The sequence below is a fragment of the Acinonyx jubatus genome, chromosome B4 (genome assembly GCF_027475565.1).
Source record: "Acinonyx jubatus isolate Ajub_Pintada_27869175 chromosome B4, VMU_Ajub_asm_v1.0, whole genome shotgun sequence".
Taxonomy (NCBI): Eukaryota; Metazoa; Chordata; class Mammalia; order Carnivora; family Felidae; genus Acinonyx; species Acinonyx jubatus.
In genome coordinates this window covers 40,821,596-40,839,275 of record NC_069387.1, presented here as the reverse complement: position 1 = coordinate 40,839,275, position 17,680 = coordinate 40,821,596, and the positions used below count along the sequence as shown (strand labels likewise).

The window sequence follows — 17,680 nt, the reverse complement described above, 5'->3', positions numbered from 1 at the left end:
CTATAATTCTGCCATTTCCAGAATGTCATATAATGAAATCATACATGAGAGAAGCTCTTTCTTTCAGCATAATGCCTTTGAGATTCACTCATGCTGTTGCGTGTATTAATAGTTTACTCCTTTTTATTGCTGAGTAGTATTCTGTGTGCTTATAGTCTGTTTATCCATTCACCTGTCCAAGGACATTCCAGTTTCCAGTTTGGGGCAATAATGGACAGAACTGCCATAAACATTTGTGTACATGTTTTTGTGTGAACATGTTTAATTTCTTTAGGAATGAAATGGAGTGGGATTGTGAGGTCATATGGTAAGTGTATATATATATATATATATTTTTAATTTTTTTAATTTTATTTTTAATTTTTTAAAATTTACATCCAAATTAGTTAGTATATAGTGAAACAATGATTTCAGGAGTAGATTCCTTGATGCCCCTTACCCATTTAGCCATCCCCCACCCCACAACCCCTCCAGTAACCCTCAATTTGTTCTCCATATTTATGAGTCTCTTCTGTTTTGTCCCCCTCCCTGTTTTTATATTATTTTTGTTTCCTTTCCCTTATGTTAATCTGTTTTGTCTCTTAAAGTCCTCATATGAGTGAAGTCATATGCTTTTTGTCTTTCTCTGACTAATTTCACTTAGCATAATACCCTCCAGTTCCATCCACATAGTTGCAAATGGCAAGATTTCATTCTTTTTGATGGCTGAGTAATACTTCATTGTATATAAATACCACATCTTCTTTATCCATTCACCCATCGATGGACATTTGGGCTCTTTCCATACTTTGGCTATTGTCGATAGTGCTGCTATAAACATGGGGGGGGTGCATGTGTCCCTTCGAAACAGCACACCTGTATCCGATGGATAAATGCCTAGTGTAATTGCTGGGTGGTAGGGTAGTTCTATTTTTAGTTTTTTGAGGAACCTCCATACTGTTTTCCAGAGTGGCTGCACCAGCTTGAATTCCCAAGGTGTATATTTAACTGTATAAGAAAATGCCAAACTTTTCCAGGGTGGCCGCACCATTCTGCAGCATTTTGCATTTTTCAGCATTCTCAACAGCAATGTGAGAGAGCCCAGGTTGCTTTGCATCCTTGCCAGCACTTAGTATTGTCATTTTCTATTTTATTTTACCCCATTCTATTAAGTGTGTAGGCATTCTTCTATTTATTCTAATAGACATCTTGTCTATTACAAGTTTTAATTTGTACTTGCCTAAAGACTAATGATGTCGAGCATCTCTTCACGTGCTTATTTGACATCAGAGTTCTTTATATACTCTGGTTAGAAGTCCTTTGTTAAATAGGGATTCACAACTAATTCTCTCCCATTCTGTAGCTTGTCTTTTCTTCCTCTTGACATTTTCTTTTTCAAAGCAAAAGTTGTAATTGAGATGAAGTCCAACTTACCACTGTTTTCTTTTATATCAAATTTTGGATGTCATATCTAAGAACACTTTGCCTAACTCTGGATAACTAAGATTTTATCCTATGTTATATTTCAAAAGCTTTGTAGCTATACATTTCATATTTACATCTCTTTCTTTTTGGATGAGTTTTGATAGCTTGTGGCTTTCAAGGAGTTGGTCCATTTTGTTTAAATTGTTGAATTTATGTGTGTAGGATTGTTTGTAGTATTCCCTTATGACATTTTAATGTCTGTGGGGACTGTAGCGATATCCCCTCTTTTATTCCTTTTTATTTTTAAGTTTAAGGTTTAAGTTTATTTATTTATTTATTTATTTATTTATTTATTTATTAAACTTAAGTTTATTTTTTTTAATGTAATCTCTACACTCAACATGGGGCTTGAACTCACAACCCCCAGGGTCGAGTCACATGTTCTACTGACGGAGCCAGCCAATTGCCCCCCCCTTTTATTCGTGATATTAGTATTTTGTGTCTTTTCTCTTTTTTAATTTTTTAATTTTATTTTTGGGGTGCCTGGGTGGCTCAGTCTGATAAGTGTCCAACTCTTGATTTCAGCTCAGGTCATGATCTCACAGTTGGTGAGTTCGAGCCCCACGTTGAGCTCTGAGCTGACAGTGTGGAGCCTGCTTGGGATTCTTTCTCCCTCTCTCTCTGTCTCTGCCCCTTCCCTGCTCACACACTCTCTTTCTCACTCTCTCTCAAGCAAAAAAAAGAAAAAAAAAACCTTAAAAAAAAGATTTTTAAGTAATCTCTACACCCAACATGGGGCTCAAACTCACAACCCCAAGATCAAGAGTCACATGCCCTACTGACTGAGTCAGCCAGGCTCCTCTCTTTTTTTTTAATTAAAAAAAATTTTTTTTTGGTCAGTATGGCTAGAGGTTTATCAATTTTATTGATCATTTCCAATAATTGACCTCTGGTTTCATTAATTTTTTTCTATTTTTCTGTTTTCAATTTCATTAATTTCTTGTTTTTTAAGTTTTTTAAAATTTATTTTTATTTTTAATTATTTTAATTTTAATTAAAATTATTTTTAATTTTGAGAGAGAGAGAGAGAGAGAGAGAGAAAGAGAATCTCAGCAGACTTCACACTCAGCACAGAGCCTGACATAGGACCAATCTCACAACAGTGAGATCATGACCTGAGCTGAAATCAAGAGTTGGACAATCAACCGACTGAGCAACCCAGGTGCGCCAAGATTTTTTATTCTTAAGTAATCTCCACACTCGATATGGGATTTGATCTCACAACCCTGAGATTAAAAGTTGCACACTCTACTGACTGAGTCAGCCAGGTTCCCCTCAATTTCACTAATTGATACTCTTATTATGTTTTCCTTCTGCTTGCTTTGTGTTTATTTTGCTGTTCATGTACCTTCTCAAGGTAGAAGTATAGATTGTTGACTTGAGACCTTTCTTCTTTTCTAAGATTTTGATGCTATAATTTTTCTTCTATATGCTATAATCATTGCCTTTAACCACATCCCACATATTTTGCTACTTTGTATTTTCTTTTTTGTTAAGTTCACAATATTTTCTAATTTCTCTCGGGACATCCTTTTTGATCCATGGGTTATTTAAGAGCATGTTGTTTAGTTTCCATGTGTTTGGAGATTTCCCTGTTTTCTGTTCTTGAGTTCTAATTTTAATTCCATAATGGTCAGAGAGCATACTTTATCGGACTTCTTTTAAATTTGTTGAGATTTGTTTTATGACTCAGGACATAATCTATCTTGGTAAATGTGCCATGTACCCTTGAAAAGAAGTTGTGATTCTGCTGTGTTGGGGACATGTTCTATAAATTTAAGTTAGATCCTGTTGGTTGATGGCATCATTCAGTTCTATATACTTCGTTACATCTGCTAATTTTGTTTATTTGTTCTGTTGGTTACTGGGAGAGGAGTTTTGACATTTTTAACTATAATTGTGGATCTGCCCATTTTTTTCTTTGATATCTATCAGTTTTCACTTCATGTATGTTGAAGCTCTGCAGTTAGACACAAAGTCATTTAGAATTGTGTCTTCTTGGAAAATCTAACTTTTCTTCGTTATGTAATGTTCATCTAGTAATTTTCTTTCTTCTGAAGTTAATTGGCCTGATATTACTATAGCTACTTCAGGTTTCTTTTGATTAATATTTTCATGGTGTAAGTCTTCCCATTCTTTTACCTTTAACCCACCTATTTTATACCTAAAATGGGTTTTTTGAAGGCAGAATATAGTCAGATCTTTTGTGGTTTTTAAAAGCCCATTTAGATAATCTTTTAATTGATATATTTAGGCTATTTACATTTAATGTATTCATGTTTGGATTTACTTCTATAACTTTATTATTTCTGTTTGCTCCTCCATTGATAATTCAGCTATCTCCACTTTCCAGCCTTCTTTTGGTTTATTTGGATATTATTTAGTATTTCTCTTTAACCTGTTTTCACTAAATTTTTCTTTTAGTTTTTGTTTGTTTGTTTGTTTTTGTTTTTTAAGTGGTTGTTCTAGGGCAGGAATGGCAAGCTGTTATCTGTAAAGGGCCAGATAAGAAACATGTTGGCCTTCGCAGGTCACACAATGTCTCTTGCAACACTCAACTCTGGTGCCATACGCTGGTGCAGGCACTGTGGAAAACAGTATGGAGATTCCTCAAAAAGTTAAAAATAGAACTACCCTATGAGCCAGTAATTGCACTACTGGGTATACACCCACAAAATATGAGAATGCTAATTCAAAGGGATACATGCACCCAAAGAGATATAGGCACTCCTCAGGATGCCCTATGTTTAGAGTAGCATTATTTATAATAGCCAAGATATGGAAGCAGCCCAAAGAGTCCACTGACTGATGAATGGATAAAGATGTTGTATGTATACACAATGGAATATTAATCAGTTATAAAAAGAATGAAATCTTTCCATTTGCAATGACATGGAGCTAGAGAATATTAGGCTAAGCAAAATAAGTTAGAGAAAGACAAATACCATATAATTTAACTCATATATGGAATTTAAGAAACAAATGAACAAAGAGAAGAGAGACAGAGAGAGAGACAGAGAGAGAAGCCAAAAAACAGACTCTTAACTAGTGAGAACAAACTGATGGTTACCAGAGGGGAGGTGGGTTAGGGAATGGATGAAATAGGTGATGAGGATTAAGGAGGACATTTGTCATGATGAGTACTAGGTAACGTATGGAATTATTGAATCACTATATTGTACACCTGAAACTAATATAACACTATATGTTATCTATCTTGGAATTAAAACAAAACAAAACATCTGGTGCTATAGTGTGAAAGCAGCCAGAGACTATGTAAATGAGTAAGCTGTAACTATGTTCCAATAACATTTTATTTACAAAACAAGCCTGTGGAATATGGCTTCCTAACCCTTGCTCTAAGGCTTATAAAATACACACTTATCATAGTCCACTTAGATTTTGTCCTTCACCACTTCAAATTAAATGTAGGCTTTACCACTATGTAGGTCCGTCCCTTTATTGTCTCTCCTTTATGTTGCAATTGTCTTATGTATTACATCTACAAATGCTGAAAACCCCACCACAGTTTCATAATTTTTACTTTCAGCCATTATAGACATGTTAAAGAACTTAAAAGAACAATCTATATTTACCATTTCTGTTGCTCCTCCTTCTTGATGTCCCCAGTTTCCTGTTATCATTTTTCTTCTGTTTGAAGAACTTTCTTTAGCATTTCTTGTACAGCAGCTCTGCTAGTGCAAATCCTTATGCTTTCCTTCACCTAAGAATGTCTTTATTTTATATAATTGCTGATTGACATTTTCATTGGATATAGAATTCTGACTTGACACTTTTCTTCCAGCACTTTAAGTGTTGTTCCAGCTCCCTCTGAATTCCATAGTTTCTGATGAGAAATCTGCAGTTATCTGAGTCATTGATTCCTTATAGGAAATGGATTCTTTTTTCTAGATGTTCTTTGGATATTTTTCTATATCTTTGATTTTCAGCAATTTGATTATTATGTCCGGTCATAGGTTTCTTTGAGTATATTCTGTTTGCCATTCACCAAGCTTCTTGAATCTGTGTGTTTCTGCCAAATTTGGAACCAAACATTTTAGCCATGGATTCTTTCAATAATTTTTCTAAATCATATTTTTTCCCCTCACCTTCTGGGACTCTGTTGACACAAATGCTAGATATTTGGTCTTATCCCGCAGGTCTCTGAGGTTCTGTGGGTTTTGTTTTTTTTTTAAACCGGGTTTTGTTTGTTGTTTAGGTTGCATAATTTACATTGATTATCTTCAAAGTCATCTCCATTCTGCTCTCCAGTGAATATTTTATTTTGGTTACTCCTATTTTTCAGTTGTAAAAGTTCCACTTGGTTCTTCCTTATGTCTTCTATTTCTTTGCTAAAACTTTCTATCTTTCCATTTGTTTCAAAAGCATTCTCCCTTTCTTCTTCCAGTATAGTTATACTAACTTCTTTGAAGTCTTTGCTTTAAATTCCAACATTTCTGTCATCTTGGGGTTGGTCTTTTCCCTGGAGAGTACTTTGTAGGCTGAGTAATTTTATGTTGTATCCTGGATATTTTGAATATCGTTTTGAGCCCCTGGATCCTATTAAAATCCTAGTGAGAGTGTTTTTTATTTTAGCAGTCTATCGACCAGGTTTGGTTCAAGCAGCCACCTACCTTCTTTGTATTGTGGTTCTGATGTCAGTTTAACTTTGTGGTGCTATCTAGATCAGTCCTTTATGTGTGCCACCCAGTGGTCAGTCAGACCTAGACAGTGGTCCACCCTGTAGCTCGTTTCATAAAGCTTTGGTAAGATGTTGAAGGTCAGATCCATGCTTGTGCAGCTTTGAGGTGAGCCCAAGAGTTCATACACAACTCTATGGGACTCTCGATTTCCCTCCTCTCTGTGATCTGACACTCTGATTCTCTCGTTCTTCTTTTCCCAATCCTTTGCCCAAAAAAAAACTGGGGCTCTAACTTCTCTACTGTGCTGAGCATTTTCCACTGTATGTCTGGGCTAAGCATCAAGAGAACAAAGAAAGAAAAAAGCAGAGGGATTTGATTCACACTCTTGGGACCACAGCTTCTGTGGTCAAAGGAGTTCTCCCTCAGTTTTCAGTGCCTGTGCAGTCACTGTTGCTGTCATTGTGCTACTATAACTACACCACCGTGGTACTGCCTGGGGCTAATGGGGGAAGAGAAGGGAAAAAGAAAAGCAACGGATTTCCCCGTCTCGGACCCTTAGAAGTCCCTTTCCTGCTCCTCAGACCTGCAACAGAGGGCTCCAAGAGGAACTCTTTCAGTTCATACCTGATGTACACTTCCAGGTTTGGGGAGGCCTTTTAGTGCATTCTGGGTGATAATGGAGTTAGGGGGAGGGGATGGTAAGCCCACCACTGTTTTCATGGAACTTCAAATTCTGGTTCCTTCCTCCCTACCATTTACTTCTCTGAAATCTCAGATAGCTGTCCCATGCGTTCTGTCCCGGAACATGGGAGTGATGGGCAGGGGGTGTGCCTTCTCCACTTATGATGTGTGTAATCTCGAGCAAATTACATAACCTCCCTGTACCTCTTTTGTCATCTTTAGAAGAGGATAATAATGGCACAAACCTCAGTAGGTTGTGTAGATTAAATGAGTTTATATACATAAAGCATTTAGAATAGTGCTTGACTAAGCACTTAATAAGTATGTCTTTATAATTATTAGCAAATATCATAAAAAGATTGGAAAACAGAGACAGGCAGAAAAACAAAAATCACCCCAAACCCCAAAGCCAAGAGGTATAACATACACATCGCGGCTTATTCTAAATTTTTTTTAATGTCTATTTTTGAGAGAGACAGAGTGTGAGTGAAGGAGGGGTAGAGAGAGAAAGAGAGACACAGAATCTCAAACAGGCTCCAGGCTCTGAGCTGTCAGCACCGAGCCCGATGCAGGGCTCGAACTCAGGAATGGTGAGATCATGACCTAGGCTGAAGTCGGACGCTTAACCGAGTGAGCCACGCAGGTGCCCCCACTGTGGTTTATTCTATTTCAGATTTTTCAGCCAAGATATATTTGCCAATTCATTGAATAGACAAATGAACATTTAAGTAAAAGAATAGAATTATATTCCCTGCCCCATTTCCCAAATTATTTAATTGGGGAGAGGCAGTAGGTCACAGGATGGAACCTTTCTGCCTCCAGGTCTTCATCCCACTATCCTCCCTCCCTTTGTCAGGCTAACTGCCACATGGGCTTCTAGTTTCAGTGGAAAGATCACATCCTTGAAGGCTTTCCTGACCCCAGGTTAGGCGTAGATCCCTATGTTAAATGCTTTCATGTCACTCTATACTTCTTAGCACTTATCACACTTTTAATTATATCGTCATATACTTAAGAACCTCAAAGGACAAGTCAAGTCTTCTCTCTTGTCCTGTACTTGAAGTTTCACCTTTGCACATCCTTCTCTTCCAGATGGTGACCTTGGGCCTACTTACCTGTTCTCCAAGGCCCTGCAGTAAAAACCTTTTCAGCTGATCCAAGTTGGCACTGATCTGGGTAAATCTGCTTATATAAACGGGACTTCACAGCTCAGAGTGGAGTCAAAGAGGGCAGTGAAGGGATATTTCCAGTCCACATCCTGGAAATTCGAATTCAGTAGGAACTGAAGTGGGAGGAGGCTCCAGGAATATGCATTTTCAAGAACTCCCTGATGTTTCTGATGCTGGTAACCCACAGAAACATTGCCTGTAGTAGGAAAATTCCAATATGGCTTCCAATGATCCCTGACTTCTGACAGTCACTAGACTGGACCTGGTGACTAGAAGTAATGAGATACCTCTTCTGTGATTAAGTTACAAGACTGATTCTGCTTTCCTGATGTGGTCTCTCTGGCTCTTGCTCTGATGGAGAGGGCTATCTGGGGTGCCTCTGACCAACAGACCGGAAAGGAGGTCCTCAGTCTGGCCACCTAGGTGGTAGTAAATCCTGCTGATAATCAAGAGTGTGGCTGGAAGCAGGTCCTTCCCATTGGAACTTTGAGGTGATATGGCACCACCTAACACTTTGATTACAGCCTTATGAAGGACCCTAAGGCAGGAAATAGTGTGCCCAGATTCCTGAATCACAGAAACAGGAAACTGAGATTTAAAAAATGTGCATTGTTTTAAGCCACTAAATTTTAGAGTAATTTGTTACACAATGTTAGATACACTGCCTAGACTGCCCCTCTAAGCTCCCAAACATGTTGGAAGACACATCTAAATGGAGAATTTCTAATCTTTCTTCAACAGGATTTCATGAATACTGACTATAGACGTTGTCTTTGCTCTTCTTGTGCATAAAGATGTACACTAGTCCAATTTCTGTTTTTAGCGTCAGACACTTTGGCTTAATTTTTTAAGTGTCACCTTTTCATATGCATGAACTCTGAATTCTCATAAAAGCAAGTCTTCTTCCTCCGTTTACCATAGTGGGCCAGCCCTAAAGATCACCTAAGACTGCTGTACATCAGGGATCAGTATAAGAGTATGCCAGTGGTGGTAAGAGTCTTGGTTGGAAATTTTCCTGGTGCCTTGTGCTTGATTATATACGTAGGATCCTTAAATCCTGAACCAAACTTCATGGTCAAAAACTGAGCCCCCAAATAATCTGCTGCCCCATCTTCATGCTTTGGTAGCCAAGGGCCCTGTCTTTGTAAGTCAAACACAAACTTCATTTGCATGTCCTTGTGAATGTGAATGGTTCCCCTCCTGCTTTGGGTGTTAAGCAAGGAGTCCCAGCTCAGCCCACAGTAGACTTTGGAGCCATCCACTGAAGGCTGGCACTAAGAGAGGTCAGGGAAGTAATAGAGCCATTTGCTGGAAGTAGCTTACAAAAAACCCCAAGATACTAAGTTCAAGTGAAAAGTTGGGGCAGGGGCAGAGGCAGGGGGGACAGGTTCAAAGTGCCATGAATTAGCAACTTCCACACATTGGAGAGTGTGGGAGGAAGAAGGAGTTTATTTAAAAAAAAATTCTTTTTTAAATGCTCATTTATTTTTGAGAGAGAGAAAGAGCACGTGCAAGAGGGGGAGGGGCAGAGAGAGAGGAAGACAGAAACTGAAGCAGGCTCCAGGCTCTGGGCTGTCAGTACAGAGCCCAACACGGGACTTGAACTCACAAGCCATGATGAGATCATGACCTGAACCAAAGTCAGATGATTAACTGATTGAGCCACCCAGGCGCCCCCTCACCCAGTCCACTTTTAATCAAAACCTCAGGATCTCACTCCACTTTCTAATTCTATGACTGAGACCTTTAGCACCAGTGAAGAGTGGTCTATCCTAAATCTCCGCCTAGAGAATAACACAACCTCTGGAAAGCAGCTCAGTCAATAGTGGGACCCTCAGGAGGCAATTGCTTCGCGTGCAAGTGGGAGGAGGGGAATTGTCCCTTACACCAGAGTTCCCAATTCTAAAGAGTGCACAGCCCTACACTAGACGGAGGAGACCAATCCTCCCAGCACAGCAAGTTCTGCCTTGGACAGCAGACAGGAGCCTGCTGCTTCTTACTAAGATCTCAGAGTTCTGTGTGGTTCTGATGCAAAACCTGAAGGTTATTATCAACTCCCCCCTGTATAAGTCTATAAGAAGGAAGGCAACAGGCTGAACTCAAGCTCCTTGAAAGAAGGGGCAGTGACCGTCATTTTGCATCTCCAGCACTTATCACATGTTGGTGCTAAGTATCCAACTGCTCCTGACTGAGTGCTGGGTTACTGAGCAATTTGTCCCGTCATACAACTCAAGATCTAGGACTCTCAGCTCCTAGGCCAGGACTCAGCACATAGTATCTGGTTCTCTTCTTCTTCCAGTACTTTGCTTTAGAGGGGACTGACAATGAACCTTCTTCCCAACCATGAATACCAAAGACAGAAGATACCCATTTCAGGGCATGTTTGTAGATAGACTTCTCATAGATTTATTTCTGTTTCATGTTATATATAGATATATGTATATATACTTTTTTTTTTTTTTTATACAATCTATATCCCCTTCCCTTCCCCACCAAACTCACAAAAGGAAGTATAAATCCTTCCAGGATTGCCATCAGGCTTTCCAAGATAGCCAGGGCTAAGAAAGAACCATCTCTCAAGATCTCAAGAGACAGCTGCCCTTCTTAGGCTCTGGGGTCATTGAAGCAGCAGCATTCCCAGGACCCAAGCGGAGGAGAGAGGAAAGGAAAAAACTGTAGTGTGACAGGATTCTAGGATGAAAGTGTCCAGTGACTCCTAGAATGGCAGACTGGCTCCCAGAATTCTCCGGGTGGGAATAAAGGTGGGAGCCCTATGGCTCTTCAGATGCTGCCCAAATAGGCTGGGGGTAAGGAGTACAAACTGGGCATTAAGCATGCAGGGGTGGAGAGGTACGAGAAGAAACACATGTGGGTTATGCTGGAGAAGCAGCCCCACCTACTCAATGATATATAACAAACAGGGAGAGATGTTGCTGCCCCCCCCCCCCATTAAAGAAATAGGGGGAGAGTACAGCAGGGAGGTGGAGGGAGATAATGAGACACATAAGAAAGCCACATAAAGCAAAAGTACCAACAAAATCATGACTTGTACTTGCCTCCTCCCTAGAGAAGGTGTGATATATGCTTGGGGGTCACGGAGAGGAGAGGGAGGTTAAGGGTCATGAACCTAGGATTATCAGCTGGCCAGGGGCACAGGAAGGCTCTCTGAGGACTCCTAAGGGACAGGCAGGAAGCTGGGACCCCACATCCCCAGGGAAGAAATGACAGTCCTTTCAGTTCGACTTGGACCAAATCTTGGCGCTCCCTCGGAGCCTGTCAAGGGGAAGAGAGAGAGAAAGGCTGCAGGGAATCCCCTAACGCCTGAGGGCTCCCCCCATATCCTACCCCCATGCAAATGACTGAAGGGCTGAAGACAGCTAGGTCTCTAAAGTAAAAGCAGGGCACCCCAGAAGCAAGTGGTTCCTGCCACAGTGGCTCACCCCTTGCCCTTTGAGGCTTTCTTGCTGGGCTGGCGCTGGTTGGTGCCAGGAGCAGGTTCCCGCAGCTCAGTCAGGTGTTGCTCAGGGTCCTGAGAGGTAGCCGCGGCGGCTGCTGCTGTTGTAACTTTAATGGTTTTTTTAAGGTTGGCGACCTGCCAGCATGAAAAGAAATGGGGGATAGTGAGGGAAGTTCCAGAATCTGACAGTCCCTGCCTGTCTTGTCTATCTGCTACAGCCACGGTGCAAACCCCCCTGCACAGGACGACTGGCCCAGGCTGGAGGAGCCTGGGTCCGTCCTGATCCCCTGCCTGCTCACCTCGCTCTCGATCTGTTGCTTCAGGCCTAGCTGCTGCTCCTTGTGTTGGTTGGCACGGCTCACCTGCTCCTCAATGCCTGACAGCACCACCTCACAGCCCACACACCTGCGAGGATCAGGAACGAAGAAGTGTCAGTGGAAGGCAGCGGTGATCACGCACTCGTGAAAAACAGACTCAGGATATCCTGCAGCCAAACCCTTGTCCGAGTAAGGAACCCTCGCCAGGGCACCTGGAAACCACCGGCAACAAGAGTCCCAGGAGCCACAGAGACACTCAGGTCGGATACGAGAGGTATAGGAAGTGCCTGGAATAACGTGTAACATGCGAGTAGGAACTAAAAACAAAACTGGGTAGACGTTGGAGAAAAAAAATAAAATAAAAAAGATATATTAATGAATTTAAGCTAGACAAGAACAGAAAGAGAAAAACGGAAGTGGAAGAGACCCATGGCCTGTAGACGGTGCAGGTTACAGTACCGCTCCTCCTCCCTTCCCCCACTTACTGTACCAAGGACACTGCCTCTGGCCTCCTGCCTCCCAGGCCCTCCTCTGCTCCCTTCTGCCCTCAGAAGCCTTTGGAGGAATGAGCTCATTTCCCTTCAACGTCTGGGATTCCACCGCTGCAGCCCAGCCCAGCCCAGCCCTCCCTCCTTCAGAAGCCCTCCCCCTTTCTTGGAGTGAGAAGAGAAGGAACAGGGCCAGGACATGGGTCTCACCACTCCTGCAGGGTCCGAGCAATGGCACTGAGGTCCTGGCGCTGGATGTCCCGCCCGATGCTGTAGTCAACCTCTAGCCGCTGATTGCGCTGGTCCAGGGAGCCGCGGAGAACGTCGGCATACACAGCTTCAATGACAAGGTCTTCCAGCTGCCGCACATTGCGCAGGGCGAGGGCCTCCAGCAACACTGCATATGGGATACACTGGGGCCAGGGGTGGGGGGGTGGTTGGTTGGGCTGGGATCTGTGCAGTTCTGCAAACAGACAAGGGCTTCCAAGATTTTTCCCTTCTTTCCCCTCCTGCCCAGGCTCCCCTACCTACTCTCCGCTCCTATTCCTGAATGATTTCCTCTAAAAGGCTGGTTCTAAAGCAAAATAAGTAAAAGCACTGCCACCTGAAAAATAACATCCTGAGAAGAATAGCCAGAAATAAAATAGAAGATTTATATTCCCCTTCGACCTTATTCCTCCCACGCCACAGAGGAAGAAAGTGACATCTGCCTGGGTGTCACTCCTCTGGCCACAGCTCAGGACAGCACACAGACCTTGGTCCAGATAAGCCTGACAAAACGGGAGTATGTGGTGTGGGAGGGATCTGGAGTTACTGTGCATCATTTATACTCCACCTCCTTCCAAAGAGCATCTCACGACAGAGAGACATGTGATTTATGTAAAACCATGAAACAACAAGAGAATCAAATAATAATTGGGAGAAGGTAGACAGGTGGGAGAGGGTATTTAAAAAACTGAACCTGCAGAGATATTTCTAGCAAACAGAAGCCTAGCACTTCACCAGAAGAGAGAGTCTTGTTCTCAGATCTGAAAGCTGAGGCTGTTGGTGTGGGACTTTCATCTAGCGGGGAGGGTGATTGTTAAACAAAAGAATGGCATCCCAGTTGCTATTTTGACCCAAAAGGCAAAAAGTGTTGAATGAAAAACAGAAACAAAACAGAAAACTAAGAGAATAATATTCAGGCTGAAAGGCTACAGGCAGTAGAGTTTAGATACCTTGGAGGAACAGGGTGGGGGTGGGAAGGCAGAACAACTGTGTGGACATAGGCTGTCTGAGTGCAAATTCCCTTCAAATAGGCCCTTTGTGAAGGGATATAACTCTTTGGCTCAGGACTGGGGGCAGGGGTGGGGGTGGGGGGCAGGACTCTTACTCACCTTGACTTTGGCAGCCAGGGTGACAACTGATAGGTGTCGAAGCTTATTCTTCTGAGCCTCTGTGAGTGGGGGAAGATTCCGGGCTTCAGCTACAAAAAAAGGAAAAAGTGTAGGAAGTTCGGATTACGCTTTTGTGGGAAGCCCTAGCCTCTTCCTTTGCCTTTTTTTTTTTTTTTAAAGTTTTCCATGCCAATTCAAGTCTTAACCCTGACCTATGTACCCCAGGAGGGTATCCCAGCAATTCCTTCTAAGTTCTTTCAGAAATTGCCCTTCTGGGGGCACCTGGGTGGCTCAGTCAATTAAGCATCCGACTTCAGCTCAGGTCATGACCTCACAGTTTGTGAATTCAGGCCCCACACTGGGCTCTGCGCTGACAGCTCAGAGCTTGCTTGGATGCTCTGTCTCTGTCTCTCTCTCTCTGCCCATCCCCCACTCTCACAAGGATGCTTGTGCGTGGTCTCAAAAATAAATAAACATTTAAAAAAAAGAGACAGAAATTGCCCTTCTCCCACCTCCACGACGCCAGAGCTCTAGCTCTCCGGTTACCTAAGTAATCAGCATATGTCCCATAAGCAAACACTGTGAGCAGCCGGAATGTGGAAGCGAAGTCACTCTCAGCCAGCTGCAGGAATAGGAAGGAAGATGTGACAGGATGGGCCTCTCCCCAGCCTCCCAGCCTTACCCTGTTTTGAATTCCACTTTCTGGCCCCATCTGGCCCCTCTCCCATCATCTCTCCCAGCTCACGGAGAGGACCTCTCTGCCTCTCTGATCACTCTCCCTATGGGAAGGCCTCATTTCTACCTCACGGCCTTTGTTTACACTATTCTCCCAATTCACCAGGCCCTCTTCCTCCATACATCTTCAATTCTTACCCTAAATTCTGAATTGAAAACAAGTGTTCAGCAGCACGTGCACATGCATGTACATGTACACACACACACACACACACACAGTTTTCCTGTCCTTAGGGTGTGTTTCATATTTCTGAATCTGAATATCCTTTAGGAAGTCTGCTGTCCTTCCTAATTCACCCAACACTCCTGCATTAGCCTTACTCATCTCCGACAGCTGCATGGCCTCAGCAGGTGCTGGAATTTGTGGCCTCTGTGTCAGACCTGCTGCACCCAGGAGGCTTTCATCACCCAGGTCAGCGCACCCAGATCTCCTCTCCTATCACTGATCACTCATACTGGCACTTAATTTAGGCTGTTACCTAAGAATATCCTTCTTTTCAGTAAGAGTACCAGTCCCTGGTATCCCGCTTAGGTCCCTTACTAGTCCCTGGTATCCCACTTAGTTCTAGAAGAGCTATGCGCGTGTTCGGCTCTCAATAAATACTTGCTAAATAAATAATTTACACATCTATATCCATTTATCTTATCTCTGCAACTGGAATATAAGTTTTAGAAGAGTAATAAGCACTGTGTCTGCACTGTGTCTTGTATTTCTCTGGTATTCCCAGATGACTAGCAGAGAGATAAACAAACACCCAATAAATACTTCTTTTTCTTCACCTTAATGGACCCTCTTTAGTTCCACGGCCTAGGAAAGCAGGGAGAGAAAGGCAGTTTTCTCCATACCAGAGTGGTCCCAAAAGGTTAAATCCATTGACTCAGTCAATCACTGGCCCTCAAAAACTTAACACAGTTTGCCCATATACCAATGCCATAGCATCTCAGGACTTGGGCTAATGTCAAACATCTTTGTGACCCACCCACTCTAGACTTTAACTTTTAACCCTGCCTCTTCTGTGTGAATAGTTCTCTCTGCTCTGTTCCTAGCATCTTGTCTCTGGGGAAAAGACACCTTCTAACACTTCTAGACATTTACCTCACTTAAGTGAATTAGCAAAGGGGACAAAGTGGGGAGAGGAGGGCATATCAGTTTCACCTTCATTCCTTCCATTTGTACTGGACTTTATACTTCCCATAATCTCACCTGATTTCTATAATTAACAGTGAAGGGCAGTGTCCACTCCAATTTTAAAAGAAAAAACTGAGGTCCTAAAGTAAAAATGACCTGATCAAGGTGACATGATTTTATTAAGGGCTACTACATTGGTGGAGACAGGCTGGAATCAGGTCTCCTTTTCTGAACCACATGTTCTTTTGCTTAAAAATGAAAAATACTGGGTTTTACAGATCACTCATCACCAAAGGGAACTAAGAGGTTTACCTGCCTACTTATTTATGCCAGCTGCTAACTAATCATCATCATATTCTAATTCAACTGAATGGTTATGCGGTTGCCAGTGAGTCCTGCCCACCCATTCTCAAATTCAAACTTAGACCCAAGCCTCCCTGTGGGCTATCCAGGTCAGGAACCCACCTCTCTAACATTAGGCATATCCAGCAGTTCCCCAAACACGTAGACACCAGGAGCCTCCAGCACCTGGTGGATGAGTGTGGCCAGCGCTGCCCCCTTGGCTGACTTGGCCAGGAGCAGAAATTGCTCCTGGTTCTGCCCTGTCACCTTCACCTCGGCACTCATGGCTGCACTGAGCTGGGGGGACCTGGGCTCAGGATATCTGGAGCTGCAAGGAAAGAGGATGTGAAGCTGGAGGTCCCTGAACACTGGGAGGACGAGAAGCACTGGGGTCAGGGGCTGGATTGCAGACGCACTGAGTCACTTCTGCAAATGAGGAAACAGAGGTGGAGTAGTTTAAAACTCGGATCTAGGAATCCTACAATTGGCCACTTTGATGGAAACCTGACTGAGACAGGGTTGCCACGCCCCCTCCCCCATCCCTGGGCCAATCCCAAGCCCCACCACGTGCACCCCATTGAACCCCTAGGCACAGGATGTAGTGGGGGAAGGGGCGTCACATGGTGTACACCCCAATAACAGTCCCTCAAATTTCCTTGGTGCCCCGCAAGTGCCCCCAACCACGTGACCTCACCCTCAAGATCCTTCCGCGTGGCTCCGCCCCCTCCCTTAAAGAGGCCGCCCAGGGACCGTAGGCTCACGCCGACTGCCCAGTCGTACCCTGGGTCAGACTCTGCGGGCCGGCCGCTACCTGGAAGCTTCGTCTTCCAGCACACCGGGCGGGGCCGCTGCTCCGTCACCTCCGGCAGCTGTTCTGAGCCTTTCCTGCCACCTTCCTGCAGAGTCGCTCTGGCCACTAAACTCTATGGCTGGTTTCCGGGTCGTACTTCCGCTCTTAAGAGACCGGTTTGGGGCGGGACATGCCCCTCCCCTGCCTTCCGCCGGCTGAAGCTCCTGCGAGCGCCAGTCATTCTACTCTCTGATTGGCTGTTGAGGAGAGTGACGGGCGCCTTTTTTCCTGTCCTGTTTCAATAAAACTTTATTGTTGAGCGAGCGCAAGACGCTAAATGTAGAGGGAACCTCTGGTCTCCAGCAGGTGCTGGGTGTCAGTATCTAAGCTGCCTGAAAGCTGGAGTCCGGGGCTGCACACTGTGTCTGAGGGACAGGAAAGCTGTAACGGGAAACAGAGAGGGAGAAGGGAAAGGGGGAGGGGTTGCGGGAAAAAGAAATGAGGAGGAGATAGGAAGGAGACAAGAATCAATGATAGAAGTTTAGCAGCAAGGATCACCTGGCTATTTTAACCACTTTTTTTTTTTTTTTTTTTTTGAGAAGCAAGAGGAAAGAAGTGGAAAAAGTAAAGGAAGTAATAATAGATAACTTGTATTGAGTGCTTACTGTTGGTCAGTTATCTTATCTCATTGAATCCTCATACCGCATCCCTAGTGTGACTCCAGGACACCGTTTATCATGGTAGAGTGATGCTTTGCTGTGCATTACATCTTTTAATTCTTCAGAGAGGAAATACCTCTCGGTGGAAGGAAGGCATCTGTTATTATTCTCATTTTACAGATAAGGAAACTGAGGCTCATAAGAATTTAGAGATTTGCCTGAAACTCGGGTTTCTTCAAGCCTGAGACCATTCTTCCATGTCACCATGATACTTTAGGGAAAATAATAAACAACTAACATTTCTATAGTGTTTAAATTTCATACCAGGCTTGCTTGCAGAAGGTCAAATGAGAACAAAGTTAATGACATCTCGGAGGCCTTTGTGTTAGGCGCTGAACTAAGAGCTTTACTTAATTCATTTGATATTGAT

The 17,680-nt window shown here is 43.2% G+C and overlaps 1 protein-coding gene across 3 annotated transcripts; it reads right to left on the bottom strand.

Moving 5' to 3' along the window:
• Window positions 1-10,339: 10,339 nt before the first annotated feature.
• On the bottom strand, window positions 10,340-16,810 carry COPS7A (COP9 signalosome subunit 7A). 3 transcript variants are annotated; one of them, XM_015061380.3, is made up of 8 exons: window positions 16,496-16,810; window positions 15,925-16,129; window positions 14,142-14,217; window positions 13,596-13,684; window positions 12,430-12,632; window positions 11,714-11,819; window positions 11,398-11,549; window positions 10,340-11,230 (listed from the first exon to the last, which is right to left on the bottom strand). In XM_015061380.3, the coding sequence occupies exons 2-8, from the start codon at window positions 16,084-16,086 to the stop codon at window positions 11,191-11,193; spliced, it is 828 nt and encodes a 275-aa protein (XP_014916866.2). In that variant the 5' UTR covers window positions 16,087-16,129; window positions 16,496-16,810; the 3' UTR covers window positions 10,340-11,190. The 3 variants fall into 3 exon arrangements, with proteins under 3 accessions (XP_014916866.2, XP_014916867.2, XP_014916865.2); XM_015061381.3 differs by having other exon boundaries at window positions 16,613-16,802; XM_015061379.3 differs by having other exon boundaries at window positions 16,582-16,798.
• Between the last annotated feature and the right edge of the window lie 870 nt (window positions 16,811-17,680).

What these genes read in the sequence shown, in the direction of transcription:
- COPS7A (XM_015061380.3), bottom strand. Translation starts at nt 16,086, where the DNA reads ATGAGTGCCGAGGTGAAGGTGACAGGGCAGAACCAGGAGCAATTTCTG. An exon ending in GACATATGCTGATTACTTAG is followed by an intron (nt 13,685 to 14,141) that starts GTAACCGGAGAG and finishes CTTTTTTTGTAG; the next exon opens with CTGAAGCCCGGAATCTTCCC. An exon ending in AAAGCCTCAAAGGGCAAGGG is followed by an intron (nt 11,231 to 11,397) that starts GTGAGCCACTGT and finishes TCCCCTTGACAG; the next exon opens with GCTCCGAGGGAGCGCCAAGA.